Here is a 21940-nt window from a genome sequence, read left to right on the forward strand (position 1 = left end):
AGCCATCCCATCTCGGAGAGCTCCGCAACTTATCCAGTTCAGGATAATTAGCATTATTTAGGATACACTCTTCTGTATATTGCAGCTATGCTACGCGGCTGGCCTCATCAAAAAAAGTGGTTTTCCCACATTGTGGATCCAGCAGTGTCCAATCCTAACAAAGCCCAAATTCATGGAGGATATATCTATATTTACGGACCCAACCAAGCTTGAGGTAATTGTAGCCGTATTAGTGCACTTGTGACAGAGACAATTGAGTACTGTCCGTGATACTTTTTTTATTTGCACTAACATACAATTGTTTTATGTTGTTTGGGTTGTATGTTAGTGCAAATAAAAAAAGTATCACGGACAGTACTCAATTGTCTCGGACCCACCCAAGAAATCATTGGATGTCCTTTCTTGGGCTTTGTTCTCATTGGTAGACCCTGCTCTTTATCCTAAACATTATAGCGGTTTGGATGAATCCTGAACCTTTAGATATCGTCACTAGAATCGACTTGTTGTTCTGAGTATCTGGATCTCTTTTAGATGTGGCACAGGGCAGAGTGAGCTCTCCAGTGTAGGAGTCATTTGACTGTCTGCTTTTGCATGAGCAACTTGGGTTGATGGTAGCCTCCTTTTGAGGCAGTCCCCTTTGCTCAGTTTAATTTCTAATCTCTATAGTGCAACCTTTTATCATCTAATGAGTCAGTCCAGTCCCAGAACAGTATAGTCATTTGGCACCAAGGACCTGGCACAGTGGCTCAGGAATCCAACTCTAGTACTGGGCGGGGGAAGGGGTCCTTTTTTCCTGTCTTTTGAAAGAGCCTCATGACAGATGTTGTCTCAGGGGCAGGGGATAAGTTCTGAGCACTGTTGGTGCATGTAGCTATCTGAGTCTTGTCTCCCAATCAATACACTGAAATATACTCCATATACTGTGGCTGTCTGCAATGTTGATCCCAGCATGGTAATCCGATCCATTTTTCAGTTACACAACTCCACGGCAGTGGTATATGATAACGATTAGGGAGGAGGTGAAAATCTCATAATTGCAAGAGAGGTAGATCAAATTCTGTCCTGGGCAGAACTTCACTTAGTATGGGTCTCTGGGTTTCCATCCTATGGGCTTTACTGTGAAAAGTATTCTCTCCGTCCTGCAGCAGGTTCTAAACTAGGGTTTGTCTCTCTCCACAGTCGAGGGCTAGATTTCTGCCCTTTCTCTTTTGTTTGAGACCCATAACCCCTTACTCTGGGACCTCTGGTATTCCTTGTTGCCATCACCTCTGCAAGGTGAGTATCTGAACTAGCTACCCTAAGTTGCAACAAAGCCTTTCTGGTTTTGTAAAGGGACAAAACCAAGACTTCCTTTTTTACCTAAGGCAATTTCTGTCTTTCAGCAAAACCAAGATATTTTTCTTCTGTGCCCTTGTCCTGCTCCCTTTCACACAAAGAAAACTTTCCTTCATTGTTTGGATGTGATTTTGGTTATTGGAGTCAGTCCTTCTGCTACTGTTTCTTTCAGGAAGACTAATTCTTTTTCTGAATCCCAGAAGGGTGCCCTCGGCTTCTCATTCCATTTCTTGGTGACTCAGGCAGACCATAATCCAAATTTTGGCTTTAAGAATGCAGTTTTAGCCTTTTCTGTCAAGGCGGACTCTACTATGTGTGAGTGCTTCTTTGGCTTTTCAGCATTAAGCAACTGTTTCTTGGATTTTCAAGGCTGCCACCTGGTTTTCTGTTCACGCATTCTGTAAGTTCTTTCTGGTAAACATTAAGACCTCAGCTGATGCTGACTTGTTTTTTTGCCTTTGGAAAGTAAAAGATTTCTGTATCCCTCAATGAACTAGAAAGAATATAGGATTTTTGTACTTTCCATAAAACTCCTATTCTTGGAGTCCATTGGGAGGCCCAGGTTCTCCTTCTGTATTTATTATTAATCTCTTGGTACTGTGCACAATGGATAAACAGCAGATATTCAACAATACCTCTAAATATACCAGTAGCGCAAACTTAGCAAAAAGAAAGTGCCATAAACATATTGTATGAAAATACAACTAGTGGGACTACCCAAAGTCCAACTGTTACACAGATGTCACACTGGCATCAGGAAATATTGACATAAATCAGTCCATGATCCTTCAATACATCTCCTGGGGTGATTAGATATACTGGTGTAGTTCTCAAGAGGGTCACCACCACCACCGTGCTCCAAGGGGGGGAGGAGAAATGCCCACTCACCAGATGCTGTGGCCCAACCCACTTTCGTGTTTGAGCAGTAAAACATGTTTAATGTCTTGTGTTTGTTTTTTCTTTGATTTTGTTTGTTTATAACACTTTTAGGATATGGTCCTTTATGGCATAGATTGCCTCTGTAGATACATATATGTGGTATTTCGTTATTGGTTACTATAGACCAAATCGTCTACAGTGTTGTAACACTATCCCATTGGTAGGTGGCGCTGTTGTGCTCGTTTTCTATGGTAGATCATGGTAATACTAGCCCCTTGATTATATTTATATACCGTCTTCCGGTGGGTGGAGGGTATACATCCGGCCGTGGGGCAATATTATTGTTCCGGGTCATAGGTTAAGGGATCATAGAGAACCAGCGGGATGTGAGATGATTGGTTTGGCAATCTAGTCCGCTATTGGTCCGAGCACGACACGAGCAACCAATGGGAAGTGATTTTAGTTTTATAGTTTTATCTTGTGTAACACCGGCCCATTGACAAGTGGTGCTGTGGTGCTCGTTGGGTATTATTTTCCATTGGGGATCATAGGAATTGGCTTATCCATAGCCTGTCCTCCGGAGGTTGGGAGACACACATCCGGCCTTGGAGCAGTGTTATTCTTCCGGGTCAAAGGGCAATGGATCATAGAGATTAGCGGCATGAGAGAGGGTTACTTTGTCAACCCAGTCCGCTATTGGTCAGAGCACCACACAAGCAACCAATGGTAGGTGATGTAAACCCCGGCCCCGCCCTGTTGGGTGAGGGTCGGCGGTATTTAAGGTTACCGCCGAGCCGCCGTGGTCACGCCCCCGGTGAAGAAGTGGGAAGCACGAAACGCGTCGGGGCGTGACCAGGCAGTGTAACCAGTTTAACGCTAGAGGAGTTTGGGATACCCGGAAGGCGCGAGGTCCACAGCGTGGAGCCTGGACACCATCTCCCGAAGGGCACACCTCTCCTTACGATTGTTGTGATATGCGGGTGATTGAATACAGAACATGTGAGTGTGTTACCTATTTTATTGAATAAAGCCTTTTCAAAAACGTTATCACGCTAGTGGGATTGTGCTTTTCTCTCCATATGCTGCTGAGCCTTTATGGTCTGAGCTGGTGTGATGCCCGGTGTGGATGATACGGACCAGTGACTAACTCCATAGGCTTTACTGCTCAAACACGAAAGTGGGTTGGGCCACAGCATCTGGTGAGTGGGCATTTCTCCTCCCCCCCTTGGAGCACGGTGGTGGTGGTGACCCTCTTGAGAACTACACCAGTATATCTAATCACCCCAGGAGATGTATTGAAGGATCATGGACTGATTTATGTCAATATTTCCTGATGCTAGTGTGACATCTGTGTAACAGTTGGACTTTGGGTAGTCCCACTAGTTGTATTTTCATACAATATGTTTATGGCACTTTCTTTTTGCTAAGTTTGCGCTACTGGTATATTTAGAGGTATTGTTGAATATCTGCTGTTTATCCATTGTGCACATTTTTGAGGTTAAGTAGCTGCATTGCCATTTTATATCTTAGTGATTGGTCTTCATTTAGCGCTTGGGTTAGCTTATTATAGGTTTCGGTGGGCATATAAGCTTTCTTTTCATAATCTCTTGGTACTGCTTTGCTACTAAGCTGAAGTATGCTGTTAGGAGAGGTTATCCTGGGCTGGCCTACAGCTCTTTGCTTGCCAGGGTCCGATCCTCTTGTAGATGGCAATATAACCCAAATGTGAAAAATTTCCTGTGGACTTCAAGAAAAGGATTTTGCGGTGAGTACAAAAATCCTAATATTTTACATTTCTGTTTTTTTTCTGAGAATTGTCACTGTGTTTCCTTAGTGCATCCCGCTTTTTGTTGAAGCTGTCCTCGAACGGTTGACGCGAGGTGTGAAATCCAGCGAGCTGCGCACCATGTGCTTGCAGGTTGTCATTGCAGCTCTGTTTTATAACTCAACTCTGCTCCTCAACACTCTGGAACAGATCCGTTTCCCACACAGCTCGGAGCCAATCACAGCACAGTTCATCAACCAATGGGTGAACGACACGGACTGCTTCCTGGGGCAAGTAATGTATTGCTTCTGTATCCACTGTGCAGCTCAAGCATTACTTTTGTACTCTTTGTAAAGTTTGTTATATTATGATTTTAATTTGCTGCTAAACTTCAACCCCTGTTACCCACTTGACCAGGCCTTTTTTTTGTTGCTATATTGTACTGTTACTTTAACTGACAATTTTGCGGCCATGCCAACGCTGTACATAAATAAAATGTGTGGCCTTTTTCCCCCACAACTAGAGCTTTGTTTTGGTGGTATTTTATCACCACTGTGTTTTTATTTTTTGCGCTATAAACAAAAAAAAGGCCGACCATTTTGAAAAAAAAAAAAACATTTTTTTTTTTCTGTTTTATAAAATGCATCCAATAAAAAAATTGTAAAAAAAACGAATTTCTTCATAAATTTAGGCCAATATGTATTCTGCTATATATTTTTTTTTGGTAAATCCCAATAAGTGTATTTTTTTTGGTTTGTGCAAAAGTTAGTGTGTCTACAAACTATGTATACTGGAGTTTTTTTTTACTTATTATTTTTTTTTTTTAATTTGTAATGGCAGCGATCAGAAACTTGTAGCGGAACTGTGATATTGTGGTGAACATTCTGACACTAACTGACACTTTGTGGGAACATGTAGGCTGCTGGTGGGGGTGGGTGAGTTGTAGCTGCTCTTTTGCAGCAGCCCCACTGTTTCAGAGGATGTGTGGGGAAGAGAGCTCTGTACTAGAATTGGGAGAAGGGGGTTGACTTCTGTACTTGGGGAGAACTTGGGAGTACACCACACATTCCTAAGGCCTGCACTCAGTACATAGCGCACCCCTCAACCCTGCACTCGGTACATAGCACGCCTCTCGACCCTGCACTCGGTACGTAGCGCATATTTACTTCAATTAATTTTTATTTGGTTTTCGCAACAAAGAACAATCACATAAGAAACACAATAAGTTGATGCAAAGTAATAATAATAGAAAGAAGGAAAGAAAGGGGAAAAAGAGAACAAAATAAAAAAAAAAAAACAGAGAATGCCAAAACAGGTCCGGAGGAGGCACCATCATGCTCTGAATCCCATCATCCACCCGCCTCCACTGCTCTGCTAGACACTGTGAAAGTAGGGGCTCTGTTGCCAGAGAAGCCAAGCTGTATAGAATTTCTTGCCACGACACAGTGAATATGCATATGCCTTTCTCTATCGCTCATTGACAGACGTAGTCTTCTTGATTCTCAAGAACTGGGTTATGTTGTCTCCGCAGGAGTAGGACTAGGCAGAAAGACAAAACGTTCTGGATCCACCTTAGGGGCAGTCCCTGAGGGTATATCCTCCCTCTCTCTGCTACAGGGAATCAGTTTTTTTCTGTCTAGTCAGGAGTAAGGACCTAAGTTCCTTGCTGGGATCTTTTGGTCCTGGCAAGACTTTTTTCTTTAAGAAAAAGACATTTTTTAGGTAGTTTTTCTCCAGTGTTTTTCCTGTGAGATCTTCAAGCAAAGATGCCGGACTGGGCGACACTTGTGGTCACCCCAGCCGGCCTACGAGCGCGCGCAGACCATGGCATTGCGCTTGGTGGCCGCGACACATTCAAGTAAGTATGCGGGGCCGGGCGACGGGCTGGATGTTGAGATCCAGTGGTCACCCCGGTTTTCTGCCTACGAGCGCGTGCAGACCAGAGCTCCGCGCTGGGTCGGCCGCGACGGAGTCCCAGTGGAGGGACTGACCTTGCGAGTTAAAAGTCTCGCTTGGACGCCAGGAACCAGAGAGTCGAGGCGTCCGGAGTGGTCCACAAACCCCCACCCCGGTGGAGAGGGTATTGTGAAGAGAGGGTGCCTGTCGGTTCGGTATGGTGAGTAAACGTTCCCTTTTTTCCTCGTTATGAGGCAGTATGTATTATGGGCCCCTCCATATATAGTCAGTATATATCTGATACTTACAAGTCCCCCTTGTAATACAGCAGGTGTTTGTGGGAAGTGGACTTGGTTTGAGAGCTAACACTCTACCCAGCAGACTGTAACATTACAGCAGACATAGGAGGTATAATCCTACCTTATTTGTAGTGTATCTCCTGTAGATATATAGATCCATATATCGCCTCTTAGCAGAGATGCAGGTGGATGTGCTGGGAAAACGATTTCGGCGGTCCGCCGCCATTTTGCCGTAGACCAAGTGCATGTATGTCCTCAGGTCACGCCGGCCGCCATGTTTTTGGAGTCTTATGTCTCTTCTATGGGGGCGGCCATGTTTCGTGAGCCCAGCTACCTCGTGGAGAGCTGGGAACGCCGGAAGGCGTACACAGGGGGCGGAGCCACGTCCTTCTACCCGGGAAAAAGCAACAGCTCCTTCCAGTCTGTGTAAGACAGACGCTGACTGCAGTTGGTTGGAAACTGCACTGCATCGGATGGTGAGCCTTGGGGGTCCCTCTCTCTCTCTGTGGGATCGAGAAGCAGGTACTCTGAGGGGCGCTATTGCGCTAGGGGGAGACACACAAAAAAAAAAAAAAAAGAAAAAGTTTTTTTGTTTTTGCTGGCAAAGGTGTCCTGAATTAATATGGACCCTGCCACTCATGTATCTCCTCCGGATCCCCTCGAGGGGTCTGCGGGATCCTCCAGCACCCCACTGACAATTGAATCATTGTCAGCTATTATGGAAACTTTTGTGTCCCGGGTGGAAGTGGCTTGTCAGGGACAGGGCGCAAGAAAGCGACCCCCGCCTAACCCCTTATTATCTGAAACCTCGGATTCAGACTCTGAGCCTATTTCTGCAGTTGCAGGTACTTCATCTGGGATTGGTGTCTCGGGTCCTGTCTCTTCAGACAGCGAGGAGGATGTTTCGGCATCCGCCATAGCCCGAGAGGAAGCGTTGGTAAACGCACTCATTGTATCTGTTCAAGAAACCTTAAGGTTACAGGGTATTCCATCGGAAATAGCTGAAACTGAAATCCCTTTTGGGACTAAAAAACGCATCAAAGTGGCGAAGGTTTTTCCATTGCCCAAATGTTTTGGCAATCCAATCGAAGAAGAATGGCGTCTGCCAAAACGCACTTTTACTATTTCTAAACGCATTGACAGGCGTTATCCGTTTGAGTAAAACCCTCATTAAGAAATGGACAGAACCACCTGTGGTGGATTCACCTATTGCTAGATTGAATAAAGCCACGGTTATTCCTCTAGAAGACGCTCCGTCTTTTAAAGATCCAGTGGATCGCAAGATAGAAGCTATGTCTCGCACCATGTTTTCCTTGATTGGATCAGCTTTCAGACCTATAATAGCTATTGGTCTGGTTTCGCAGGCTGTAACTGAATGGACCAAGTGGTTACGCCGGGACTTAGAAGAGGTCCCTCAGGCGGTATCAGATTTGTTGGAACAAATGATACAGGGGTTACAGTTTGTGTGTGATGCGGCGTTAGACGCCACTCCATTATTGGCGCGAGCATCAGTCTCAGCAGTGGTTCTCAGGCGTACACTGTGGCTAAAAGGTTGGTTAGCCGACCAAGGTTCCAAAAAAGCATTGGCTAATATCCCCTTTTTAGGAGAGCGTCTATTTGGAGCCAACTTAGATGAGATCATTAAGGATCTCACGGGTGGAAAGAGCACCTTTTTACCGCAAAATTTTAAAGGTAAAGGAACTCGTCAAAGACGAGGGCCTTCTTTTTCTGCTCACAAGAGGTTTTTTCGCCCCGCGGGTGAAAAAACTAAGTCCTCCAAAGCTCCTGCAGGAGGCGTCAGGGGTCGTTGGTCGGGCAAGCAAAAGCCCGCCCCCTCCAGACCTGAAGATAAACCGTCCAAAGCCTGAAGGTGCGCCCCCACCCATAACTGGGGTGGGGGGACGTCTTCGCCGGTTCCCGGATCCATGGCTTTCCAGAATCCCGGACAAATGGGTGTGCGAAGTCATAAGGTCAGGGTACAAGATCGAGTTTCGATCTCTCCCACCGGCGCGATTCTTCCCTTCCAATATCCGACTATCCTCAGATCGTTTAGAAGATCTGCGGAGAGCAGTCACAGATTTACTACAACAAGGAGTGGTAGTCCACGTTCCTTGGACAGAACGGTTTCAAGGGTTTTATTCAAACCTATTTACAATACCCAGGAAAGAGGGCAAAGTGCGTCCAATTCTGGACTTAAGAGCACTCAATTCTTTTGTCAACATAAGAAGATTCAGAATGGAGTCCATTCGCACAGTAGCAGCCTTCCTGCATCCAGGGGATGTCCTAGCGTCCATAGACATCAAGGACGCCTATCTTCACATTCCCATTTTCGCAGGACATCAGCGGTTTCTACGCTTTTCCGTAGAAGAGAACCACTATCAGTTTGTGGCGTTACCTTTCGGTCTCGCCACGGCTCCGCGGGTCTTCACAAAGGTGTTGGCCCCAATGTTGGCACTTCTGCGCCAAAGAGGCATATCGATCCTTGGTTACCTAGACGATCTTCTGCTTCATGCAGAGTCTCCTCAGACCTTGCTACAAAACATAGAAATTACTATGATTTCTTTACAGGAATTCGGGTGGCTGGTGAACCAGCAAAAGTCATTTCTGGTTCCCACCCAGAGGCTCGAATATCTGGGTCTAATTCTAGACACAGTCAGGACAAGAGTTTTTCTTCCGGTAGGGAAACTCCGAAAGATTCAATCAGCAGTCCAGTTGTTACTGTCCAACAGCTGGTCTTCCCTTCGGACTTGCATGAGGGTTCTGGGGTTGATGGTGGCTTCGTTCGAAGCAGTCCCATTTGCCCAGTCCCATACCCGAATTCTTCAGCAAGAGATTCTTCTCAGATGGAATCGGAATCCGGAATCCCTGGACAATCAGATCCGATTGAGCAAACAGACCAGAGAGTCTCTGGTCTGGTGGCTTCGGTCTCCGATGCTCAGCCAGGGAAAGTCATTTCTGCCAATATATTGGACGATAGTGACCACGGATGCCAGTCTATCCGGATGGGGAGGAATTCTCGGTCAGTTATCTGTCCAGGGACTTTGGTCCCCGGAAGAATCCAGGTTACCGATAAATGTATTGGAACTGAGAGCGATCAGACTTTGTCTGATTCACTGGACCGAGCAGCTCCAGGGCAGCCCGGTTCGGATCCAGTCGGACAATGCCACGGCCGTGGCTTATGTCAATCACCAGGGGGGCACCAAGAGTGTCCGAGCGGCCAAAGAAGTGGCTTGCATTCTTCGCTGGGCGGAACGATTTGCTCCAGCAATCTCTGCGGTGTTCATTCCGGGGGTGGAGAATTGGCAGGCAGATTATCTCAGCCGTCAGACTCTGGATCAGGGGGAATGGTCCCTCCATCCAGACGTTTTCCACCAGTTGTGCCTACGGTGGGGCACCCCGGATGTGGATCTGTTGGCATCACGATTCAACAGGAAAGTTCAGAGATTCGTGGCTCGCTCCCGCGATCCTCTAGCAGAAACCGCAGACGCACTGATCGCCCCGTGGGGGCAATACCAGCTTATGTATGCCTTCCCTCCTCTCGCGTTACTGCCAAGACTTCTTCGCAGGATAGAGGAGGAAGGAATTCCAGTAATTCTGGTAGCTCCGGACTGGCCTCGTCGAGCTTGGCACGCCGACGTGGTCAGACTGGTGGCGGACGTCCCGTGGAGACTTCCTCTCAGGGAGGACCTACTGTCTCAGGGACCGATCTTCCATCCTGCTTTACGATCGCTGGCTTTAACGGCCTGGCTATTGAGACCCAGGTGCTGAAGGACAAAGGTTTGTCAGCTTCAGTTATTCCTACTCTAGTTGAAGCAAGGAAAGCGACTTCCAGAAAGATTTATCATCGCACATGGAAGTCCTACATTGCATGGTGTGAACCTTTGGGGTTCCGTCCTCGGTCTTATTCGATTAGTCGAATATTGGCTTTTCTGCAACAAGGGGTTGAGCAGAAACTGGCCTTGAGTACTATCAAGGGTCAGGTCTCAGCATTAGCTATCTTCTTTCAGAAGCCTTTGGCTACTCATTCCTTGGTGCGGAATTTCATCCAGGGGGTGCGACATCTGGCTCCGTCAGTGCATGCGCCGTTACCCCCCTGGGATCTTAATTTAGTGTTGTCGGTTCTTCAGAAACCTCCCTTTGAAGATATTAGGGAGATTCCTCTACCTACGTTGTCCCAGAAGGTGGCCTTCTTGGTGGCTATTACTTCTGCACGCAGGGTGTCAGAACTGGCCGCATTATCTTGTCGTTCACCATATCTGGTGGTTCATAGAGATAAGGTGGTTCTTCGTCCGAATCCATCCTTCCTACCAAAAGTGGTTTCAGAATTTCATCTGAATGAAGAAATTGTGTTACCTTCCCTGTGTCCTAAGCCCAGTCATCCGCGAGAGTTTGCTTTACACTCCTTGGATGTGGTCCGGGCGATCAGGGTATACTTGAAAACGACAGACTCGTTTCGCAAGACGGATTCACTTTTTGTGATCCCAGATGGACCCAAAAAGGGGTTGCCTGCATCTGCCACGACCATTTCTAGATGGATCAGACAGACGGTAGTACAGGCTTATTCTATTAAGGGTCGGGAGCCCCCGTTCCCTGTTAAGGCGCACTCCACTCGGGCACTTAGTGCGTCATGGGCCTTTCGCCATCAGGCGTCAGTGGTCCAGGTGTGCAAGGCGGCTACCTGGTCGTCGGTGCATACCTTTACTAAACATTATAAAGTTGATGTAATGGCATCGTCTGATGCCTCGTTTGGCCGCAAGGTTTTGCAGGCCGCAATTTGAGGAGACCAGTGGTCTACCTCTAGGGTTTTTTCCGTTGGAAAATTCGTCTTTAGTCTCATTCTTTGTTTATAATGAGCCTTTAAAACTTCTAGTTTGGCACCGGTTGGGCCTTCTAGATTGGATTTGATTTGGTCAATCCCACCCCTCATTTGTGGCACTGCTTCTGGATGTCCCAGTTCTTGAGAATCAAGAAGACTACGTCTGTCAATGAGCGATAGAGAAAAATGGATTTTTGTAAGATCTTACCGTAAAATCCTTTTCTCTTAAGCTCATTGACAGACGTAGTACCCGCCCCTCTATCATTGAGTTGGGTTGGGTTAAATTCTCTGTTACTGCTTTAGAACAGAACTGATTCCCTGTAGCAGAGAGAGGGAGGATATACCCTCAGGGACTGCCCCTAAGGTGGAGCCAGAACGTTTTGTCTTTCTGCCTAGTCCTACTCCTGCGGAGACAACATAACCCAGTTCTTGAGAATCAAGAAGACTACGTCTGTCAATGAGCTTAAGAGAAAAGGATTTTACGGTAAGATCTTACAAAAATCCATTTTTTCCAAAGAGTAATTCTGGTTGACTAATCCTATTACCTCTATGTGGGAAGGGGCTATGGGTTGTTTCCAACATCTAGCAATTACCGTTTGGCTGCTATCAGTATATGTATAAATACTGTTCTGATATCAAATGGTATCTTTTCAATACCCAAAAATAATAGAGCTATTGCGGGTTCAGGTTTAATCAATATGCCCGAAACTACAGAAAGTACTTCAAAAATTTTCCTCCAAAAACTAACAAGACCTTTACAGGACCAGAATAATATGAAAAATTGTGCCAGCTTGGTCACACTCACGCCAGCACAATGGGTCATAATTAGGGTATATTAAGGACAGACGGTAGGGGGATAAATACCATCTTGTGACTATTTTTTGAAATAGTTCCCAATGTGTTACACATTGTGTTGCTTTGTAAGATGCTCGTATCGCCCATCTCCATTGCTCATTGGAGAAGGGCTTACCGAGGTCTCTTTCCCACTTCTTCATGTACGATGATTTAAAAAAGGTGAGTTTCTGCTGTAATTGATTATAGAACACCGATATTCCTTTAAGCTTAGAGTTTGGATCTGTAAGATATTTCCAAAGTAATTGAGGAATTTCAAGTTTAGGGAGTGGGTGCTTAGATATAAAACTCACTATACTAATGTAGGCAAAAACCGCTTGAGGGGTGAGTGAAAATTCTCGTTGAAGGGCTGCGAAAGACTTAATAATATTATTTTGGTATAATTGTGTCACTGTTTCAATACCTGCTACCACCAATTTATTAATGTGGACGTTAGGGAGTAAGATACACATTGTCGATAGGGGTATGGGAACTAATATATTGTTAGGCTGTGGTTGTAAATGTGATTGGGCAATTAGGTAACGCCAAGACTGAAGAGAGGCTCTTATTGTTAACGGAAGGGTCTCAATCGGTATAGGTTTCCACATATCTGCCAAAAGTAATGTATATAGTTCCTGTGAATTAGATAGTGCAGCTTCAATCGGAAGCCACGGAAGAGAAATTTTATGAGTTTTATGGGTAAACCAATACTGTAAAGGAGCCAAGCGAGATGCATGATAATAGTCCTCAAGGCATGGTAGTCCCAATCCACCAACTGATTTGTGTCGTATCATATGTAGATATGCACACCTTGCCCGTTTTCCCTGCCAAACAAAGTTGCGCAGGAGTTTATTGAGCGAGTTAATGTAGTGTTTAGGAATATAAATCGGAAGGGCGCGAAAAATATATACTATCTTGGGAAGGCACATCATTTTAAATGCAGCTATTCTTCCTGCCCATGATAGTTCCGTCTTTTTTAACTTATTAGTATCATTGGAGATGGAAGTTGTCAGTGATCGCAAATTAAGTGTCTGTAGCCCTGAAGTTGGAAATGTCAAGGTTATACCCAAGTATTGCAAAGCTTGAGGGGTCCATGTATAAGGTAAATTTTGCTTAAGATGGTTAAGTGCGTGGCCCTGTATGCCCATATTTAGGATGACTGATTTATCGAAATTGACCTTATAATAAGAGATATTACTAAATGTCTGCAGAGTGTCATGGACAGCAGGTAAGGACACGATGGGGTTCGTCAAGCTCAGAATTATGTCATCCGCAAAAAGCGTGATGGTATGTTGTAGATGCTGAATTTTAAAGCCAGAAATCCTAGGATTTTGTCTTAACGTTTCCGCCAAGGGCTCGATCAATAAGTTAAATATTAAAGGGGAAAGTGGGCACCCCTGGCGCGTGCCATTTAATATTGGAAAGGTTTTGGATAGAGTGCCCGCAGAGAATACTCGAGCGGTTGGAGATGTATATAAGCTCATAATAGCCGAAAAAATCGGTCCAACAAAACCAAACTTCCCCAGTACTGCCCTCATGTATCCCCAGTGGACACGATCAAACGCCTTCTCTGCGTCTATTGATAAGAGCAGAGAAGGCGTTTTAGTGCGTTCTGCCTGATGGAGAAAATCGATAACTCGCCTTGTGGCATCGGGGGCCTGTCTCCCCTTGACGAACCCCATCTGGTCCTCCTTTATCGAAGTAGGTAGAATTAATGCGATCCTATTGGCTATAAGTTTAGCATATAGCTTGACATCACTATTCAAAAGAGATATCGGCCTATAGCCGGCAGGATCAGAGGGAGATTTACCAACTTTAGGGATTGTGATTATATTGGCTTGTAACATTTCAGTGGGTAATGTACCCACCTTTACCGTTTTTATGAAAAGGTTCAACAAGTGGGGTGCTAATTGATCTTGCAAAGACCTGAGATATTCGTTTGTGAATCCATCAGGACCTGGAGACTTATTTGAGGGCATAGTTGCGAGTGTATCAGTCACTTCTTTGATAGTAAATGGTCTGTTTAATTGTGTTAATTTATCGGTCGACAAAGTCGGAAAATGGAGGTTGTCTAAAAAGTTACAGATAGATGCGTCCGTCGGTTGAGGGGTATCTTTGTCTATCTTGAGACTATATAGGGCGCTGTAGTAATCAGCGAACGCGTCCGCTATCTCTTGTGGGTGCAAGTGTTTGTTACCCGTGTGTGGATGCACAATACCTTCGATTCTGGTTTTAACTCTCTTCGTCTTAATCCTAGATGACAGAAATTTGCCTGCTTTATTGTTTGCAGAGTAATACTGCATGTGAAGATGTGCTAACATGTTTCCATGACGTTCCAACAAAAGTCTTCTAAGATCAGCACGGAGAGACCTCAATCTTGAAACGTTGGATAATGAAGGGGTCTTTTTATTCGCAGTGTCCAGAATTTGGACATCGCGAATAAGCTCTTCCATTTTGCGATTGAACCTCTTCCTCAACTTAGCCCCCAGCTGAATGAGAAGTCCTCTCGCAAAAGCCTTATGTGTAATCCACAACAATGTCGGGTCTATATCCGGTGTATTGTTGATAGAGAAAAATTTCCTCCACCTGTGCTTTCAAAGATTTGGAAGATTCAGGATCTGATAGAATGGAATTATTACATCGCCATATAAATGTAGTTGGGGAAACAGGACGGTGGGACAATGACATGTGAATTGGTGCGTGGTCTGACCATGTTATCTGAGAAATAGATGTGTGAGTGACATGTGGTAATGTTTGTAAGTCAACTAGAAACATGTTGATTCTACTGTAAGAATTATGGCTCACAGAAAAATATGAATAATCCCTCTCCTCTGTGTGCTGGTAGCGCCACACATCGTGGAGCCCCTCAGCATGGATGAATGTAGCCAAGGAAGGAGCCGAGGATCTTCCCTTGGATGAAGCATCCATACCGTGGTTTGCCACCATGTTAAAGTCTCCACAAACAATTAATCTTCCGGATTTGAGTTTATTAATTTTAACCCACAGTTTACGAAAAAACCTTAATTGGTGCGTGTTAGGGGCATACACATTTACTATGGTGTATAGACCATTATCGATAGTGCAGTTAAGTATGATATAACGACCTTCTGTGTCCAATACCACCTTATTGGAGGTGAAGGACACTGAGTCTCTAATTGCCACCAATACTCCTCTTTTTTTTTTTCCCTGCTGAGGATTGAAAAATATGCGGGTATTCCCTGTGGGAGCATTTCGGGCTGTGATCAAGCCGAAAATGTGTCTCTTGGATAGCAAGAATATCTGCCCTATGAGAGCATGCTTCCTTCCACATGGAGTACCTCTTCACAGGGTGATTCAACCCTCTAACATTCAAAGATAATAGTTGTAAGGACATAGTAGTGTATTCTATTTTGAAACCTGGATTGTAGATATATATTGGAAGAATAGTACCTTAAGTGTCTATTAAGTTTAATAGCCTCTAGACAGTGCCAATTTACAATCAAAGTTGTTTGATCCACATGGGATAAAAGGTGAGAAAAGAGATACCGTTCGTCCGGCCATAAATGCCGGTCTGAAGGGTAGACCAGAGCATGACGGTGCCTCCCATCGATCGTGGCATACATCTCCGCATACTCCTCGTGAACCTGTTCTACAAAAAAAAATAGAAGGAAAAAAGGATAATAAGAAAGGGACAAAGAAAAAAAAAGAGAACACCAACATATAAGCATACAGACTGTCATACAAGCAAAAACTACATATAAAAAAATAAAAAATAACAAGGCCCAAACAGACCAAGTGCGCAGCTGTAGCTGCATCTTCAACGAGAGAAAAAAAAAATAAGCACGATGTAGAGTGCTATTCAAAAGGAAGAAGAGAAAAAAAAAAACACGATGTAGGGTGTTTATTCAGAGACAGGGAGTCTCTCTCCGTCTAGCTCAAAAGAAAAAAAAAATAGGAAGAGAAAAACGAAAAAACAGAGAATGGTAGTCCTCATTTGTGACATTGGCAAGTAGCCAATCGCTCCTCTAGATCTACCCAATCTGGTTGCAAGTGTTGTGGTTTCTGATCGTCGCTATCTTCCGGCAGGTCTATATTGTCCGGGAGGATGTTCCATTGGCGAAGGCTTCTTAGCCCTTGTTCCTTAGTGGTGATCTGAAAGGTTGATCCTAAGTGGGTCACACATAGCTTAGCCGGGTATTTCTACTTGTACAATATTTTATTGTCACGTAGAGCTTTAGTTATTATGTTGAGGTTGCGCCTCAGTTGAAGGGTGTGCTGGGAGTAATCCGGAAAGATCTGTAGTGACGCGGCCTGATCGGGAAGATGTTCCTTTTTTCTAAAAGTCTCCATGATTTTTTCTTTCACTAAGAAAAAGTGAATTCTCACCAGTACATCCCTAGGGACCTCTTGTGATATAAAAGAGGGTTTCGGGATACGATGTACCCTGTCTATGGTGAGATCAGAATCCGTGAGGTCGGGCATGACTTTGGAGAAGAGATCATGTACAAATCCTGTTAGTTGAGACGTTTGTATAGATTCAGGGATGCCCCTTATCTTGAGGTTGTTACGCCTCGATCTATCCTCCAAGTCCGCTATTTTGGTTTGCAGGCGCAGTATGTCTTCTTGTTGTGAGAGGTGGGAGTCGATTAAGGCATTGTGAGATTCAACAAACTCTCCCATTTTTGTCTCAACCACATCCACTCTGTCTCCCATCTGGTGCAATTCCTTATGGTAATACTGAATTGATGTTAAGATATTGTTTTGCATGGATGTATGAAATATTGATAACATTTCTTTCAGAGTCGTATCTGATACTGGTTGACCTGTAGTTGGGAGATGTATGAAGGGATCTGGTTGTGGTATAAAAGCCAAATCACCCTGTGGTTTTATGGCATTGCTGCGCCTCTCCATGGATGGATTGGTGTGCTGCTGGGTACCTTTAGTAAGAAGCTGAGTTTCTTCTTGTTGCGCTTCCTCCTCCCTCCGTGGTTTAGATTTAGCTGGGCTCTGCATTGAGGGTGATGCTGGGGAAGAGTCTGTTGAGCGTGCTACTCTCATAGGTGAACTGTCTGCCGGCTGCTGGGCTGTTGTATGTCCTGCCTCTGGTGTCATCTCTAGAGGGCGAGATGGTTGTGAGCCGTAGGCGCTCCTTCCGCCATTTTGGCGGTGCCCTGCTGCTGTTTGTGATGCCTGTGGGTAAAACTCAGATAGTTTACGCAATTTCACAGCGGTTATTTTCCGTCTAGGCATGGCAAGCAAGCCCAAGATGCCTCCTCCAATATGTGATCTCTGTATAGTAGACGTCTGGCTACACAGGAGTTGGTAGATAAGTATGTAGGTACGTGGATAAGTTTATGGGTCAATAGGTATGGCAAACAAGCCCAAGATACCTCCTCCAATATGTGATCTCTGTATGGTAGACGTCTGGCTACACAGGAATTGGTAGATAAGTAGGTAGGTAAGTGGATAAGTTTATTGGTCAATAGGCATGGCAAACAAGCCCGAAATGCCTCCTCCAATATGTGATCTCTGTATAGTAGACGTCTGGTTACACAGGAATTGGTAGATAAGTAGGTAGGTAAGTGGATAAGTTTATGGGTCAATTTCCTCAGTGACCAGCCACTCCATACAAACCAATATGCAACAGGGTAAGTATATAGCTGAAACAAGTTTCTCACGACAGGGTAGTATATAGAGAGAGCTAGGCTCCCTGTATGTCTTCCAATGGCTCCCTGATATCCGTGGATAGTGTGCTGCCTTCAATAGTCCATAGCCTAATTATGTTTGTTGTCTGTTGCTGTGGAGCAGACTCGGTATGTACCCTTTGTGCAAGGCTGCCGTTCTCTAAGGAGAAATAGGATAGATCACAGCTAATTCTGCCTGACTGTCTCCAACTCTAGGATATCCCTTGTGGCGTCTCTCACTGCTGACCGCCCTGCACTCTGCGCTCCCCACCTCTCTTCCACCCCTCTCGATAGGCTCGGCCGGCCAGCTGATGCGCCTATGGAGTAAGGCTGCAGCAAGCTGGAGCGTGGCTGGGACGAGACCGCCGCGCTGGGGCTCCTGCAGCGGGCTCGTATGGGACAAAACGGCTGCGGGGATATTGCCAAGGCACTCAGCTTACCCGTTTTCCAGTCCGCCCTCCGATATCCGAGGTGCCCACGAGCAGGGAAAGCAGCGCGAGACGGCCGGCAATAGTGCGGTTGTCCGAGTTGCCTTCGGCAGGCAGCGGGTAAACGGCATACAACAAGCAGGTGAGTCTAAGCGCTTTCAACTGCATTTAGCATTGAGGCTGGGTTTGGCCATCTTGCCATGTCGCCATGTCGGGCTGTACATTTAGGCAGCCTGGGCTCATCTCGCTGTGTCGGGCTGGCTGGTCTCTGGTCTCTGGTCTCTGTTTCGCCTGTAGCTACGGAAGAGCCGACGGAGTGAGGAGCTCCCTGTTCACGCGGCCATCTTGGACCGCCCCCTTCCGCTCTCAAGAATAGCGCATATTTAACAGGGCAGTAATTATATGTTCAGTGCCTATAGTAGCCAATCCTATTTTATTCATATTTTATTTATCACAGTCAGATCAATGAAATATTGTAAAAATTGTTATTGTTAATATTTATTTTTGTAACTTAGTGTAACTAAATGGAAAACTTTTTTTTTTTTTTGGATAGAGTGGAGAGGAATTAGAACCCCTGTCAGTTTTTATTGCTGTCTCTTGCCCATGTTGGGGAGATTCACCCTCTCTTTGTCCAGTTTGCCGTTATCAAAAGTGAAAATAAAATAAAACCCAAATTTTGGGTTATCCTCAAAAAAAGTAATAGCGGGGAAATCTAGTTCTGGTGACCTAGGGGTCCCCAAAGAATTCACTTAATTTGCAGGAATTTCTTCTCACTTCCTGTTTTTGCTATGAGCCAGTAAGTGAGAGGGAATTTCCCCAATGGGACACAGATGGCAGAAAGAAATCTGACAGGGGTTATAACCTTCCCTTACTCTATCCAAAATGAAAAAAAAGTTTTGCCCGTAGTTCTACTTTAATTCTGCATAAAACATTTAATAGTACAATTTCATATAAAAATGTACAAGGGCGTGTGTTGGGGCAGGGCAGGGTAGGGGTTGGGTGGGGCAACTGGTGGCGAGTCATTTTTAAGGCGTGGCTAGTAGCTCAGGACTTGAAATTTTGAGCCCTGACCTAAAGGAAACAATATTATTGAATATTTTCCCTGAATGACCCTAAGTAAGCACCTAGGTAAGTAAAATAATACTGGCTGTTGGGGTCTGAGGGCAGCAGAGTAAGTAGCAAGGGGCTGCCTGCTGGGAACCAGGATTTAAAGGAGAATATTGCCTCTTAGCGGAACATTTTTTGGATGAGAGAGCAAGTTCCATATATGCATTTTAAATAGCACTGCTAATGCCCCATGCACACAAGCCTAAAAAATAGACCTTGCAGGTCTGCGAAAGTAAACCATTTTTAAATGGATCTGAATACATGCATCTTATGGTCTTCTATGTACATTTGTACACTAGACGTTCATAAGAGTTTACAAACGTAATGTTTAGATGCGCTTATGTAATCAAGAAGAAATTGCATTCATGGTCAGTTTCGCCTGAACCTGCTTTAAAGCAGTAACATCTAAATAAAGGGAAAATGGGTTTGAGAAGCATAAAAGCCATTTATATTTTCCAGATAATTTTTTGAAAAGCTAAACACTGTACCAATGTGATTGAGGTCTAAACTTAAAGAACTCTATTCACAGTCTTCATATTCCCCCCCCAGGCTGCATGATAGGAAGATGTGTGTGATCGGCCTCAGTATTCTTATGGAGCTCCCAAATCGACCAGCAGCTGTCAGTGCTGTGGCCTCGCTCATCGTGCCTTCCATCCTACTCCTGTTCCTCGGGCTGAGGCAGGTGTGTGCCAACCGTGACCATCTGGACCGAAAGACGTCATCCCGAAACTTAAAGACAGACACTGAGGAAAATGGTAGGGGGGCTGCAACTAATGACACAAGGGAACCTGCCAATAAACATGTATAGACCAGCTTTATACTCGGGACCTCTGTATTTTAGTTAGATCATGGTGACATAAGGGGATGCTCATGGTCCTCTCCAGTGTGTTTAAAAGTATGGGAAGTTTTTTTTATTTATTTTTTTAACTCATACTTACCTAGGTCGATACAACATCGGTCTGATGCTGCATATGTCCCCTGCTGGGTCTAAGGCTGAGAACCGAACGATCAAACACCGCTGATCGCTCGGTTCTCGGTGCTCCCTGAGCAGAGAGCTGGTGACTGTTGGTCACTGGCTCTCTTCTCTGCCCCCCGCTCTCACTGGAACGCTGGGCGGTGGAGGGGGTGGCAGTGGCCAGCTCAGGCTCTCAGCAGCTTGCTGAGAGGCTGGGTCGGGGGCCAGGCATATGGGCGTATCCCGACCATATGGTCACAATCTTTCCCGAGCCTAGACTGGCTCTGTGACGTCCCGCTGTCTGCTGAAAACGGCTCACAGGAGTGCAAAACGATCTGCACTCCTGTGATCAGCTTTGGCTGTACTTCTCCTTTAAGCATTAACGCTTGTTGTATCATGTTAACATGCATTGCATTAGTGCAGCCTATTTACTTTAATGGACTGTCCAATGCACCACAACAAACCAAAAATTATTTATGCAGTGTTATCCACAGCACACAGCCATCAGCAAGGTTCTTTGGAGTGTCTTTCAGAATAAACAATGTCACAACCATTGCAATATAGTGAATAGGCTCTGATTTTTAGTCTTTTCTTTCAGCTGTTTAGGTTTGAACCGAGCCAGTAGTATTAGAGTATTAGAGCTTAAGCTGACAACACACTGATCAGATTGGGCTGGTTCCGCAGGGATTGGCCAAATATTGACCAGAGTGTGGCCATCCCCGCTTGACAGAAGTTGATCATTTGAATGTTGGAAAAATTTTCTAATCATTGGCTGCAGCTGCTGATCAATGTATTCTGACCGTGGTGGATGCAGCTGTCTGAATACAATGTGCAGCGGGAAGGATTCCCTGATCAATGTATTCTGACCGTGGTGGATGCAGCTGTCTGAATACAATGTGCAGCAGGAAGGATTCCTCCATCCACCTTGTTTTTGTGAACCGAGGAATCTTTTTAGCTTTTTTTTTTTTGTTCTTTCCGCTGGCTAACCTAACAGTGTAAGGTCAGATTTATTTACGCTTGTCAGTTTTCCTGCAGCAAAGAGTGAAAGCCAAATTAAAACTGTATGGTCCCCTTGAAACCTTGCATGTTGCAACACACTCAGAACAGTATTGTATGAACTCCAGGCAAGTAGTTGAATAAGCAGTAAAATACATATAATCCGGTCCAAATATGTACACAGCTCTGCCACACATCACAGATCTGTCTGGCAGGAAGGGGTACCTGATTTCTCTCTGTTGCAGTTAAAGTGGTTGCAATGTCACTATCTGTACTTAGTAGAATCCCCTGTTGTGTCCTGCTATATTGCTCAGTGCCTTTGTTTTATAAAAGTGATGCAGCATAATACCTTATTTTACAGCGCTGCTGTGGAGTCAGCTGACATCCCGGTGCTCTCCTTCCCTGGTCTGAGGACTACAGAGGGAGGGGCTAAGGTTCCCTCTGACATCAGCAAGGAGGAGAGCTGAGGGCGATCACGTGACTGCACAGCGGCGCTCTTCAATATAAGAACAAAAGCACTAAGCGATACAGCAGGATATAACAGAGGGTATTCTACTAAGTATAGATAGTTATTTCACATAGTATAGCAGCAGGAGGGGAGGGGCAGGAAGGAGATCACTCACACACAGACAGACAGCGAACTGATGGAGGCAAGTAAACTGACCATGGTATCAGGGCTCAGCAGTCATAATAAACGTGGTCAGTTTTACAGAGGTGAGGGCAGCACCAGGCAAGATCAGCCAGGTATTTTAGATGATAGAAAGGGACAAATTAAACAGCACAAGCACTGTGCTGTTATTCATGCTTTAAAGGAACATGATTATATATTTTATATATATGTACTTTTTTTTTTTTATAGGGTTACAAACTCTTTACAGGCCTTGTTTCTTCCTTAGCCCATGACTGTCCTTTTACAGTAAAAGGAGAAACAGCACACTGATGAGGTCATCATCATCATTTGATTTTCCTC

General features: G+C 45.0%; 1 protein-coding gene across 1 annotated transcript in view; it reads left to right on the forward strand.

Moving 5' to 3' along the window:
• Positions 1 to 21940, forward strand: part of IPO8 (importin 8) — a 79979-nt gene that overhangs the window by 51928 nt on the left and 6111 nt on the right. The window contains exons 21-22 of the mRNA XM_082255343.1: positions 4049 to 4269; positions 19569 to 19774. Of these exons, the coding sequence (XP_082111469.1) occupies positions 4049 to 4269; positions 19569 to 19774 (427 nt within the window). The remainder of the gene's footprint in view (positions 1 to 4048; positions 4270 to 19568; positions 19775 to 21940) is intronic.

This window comes from Pelophylax lessonae (genome assembly GCF_965119305.1).
Source record: "Pelophylax lessonae genome assembly, chromosome: 4".
NCBI lineage: Eukaryota > Metazoa > Chordata > Amphibia > Anura > Ranidae > Pelophylax > Pelophylax lessonae.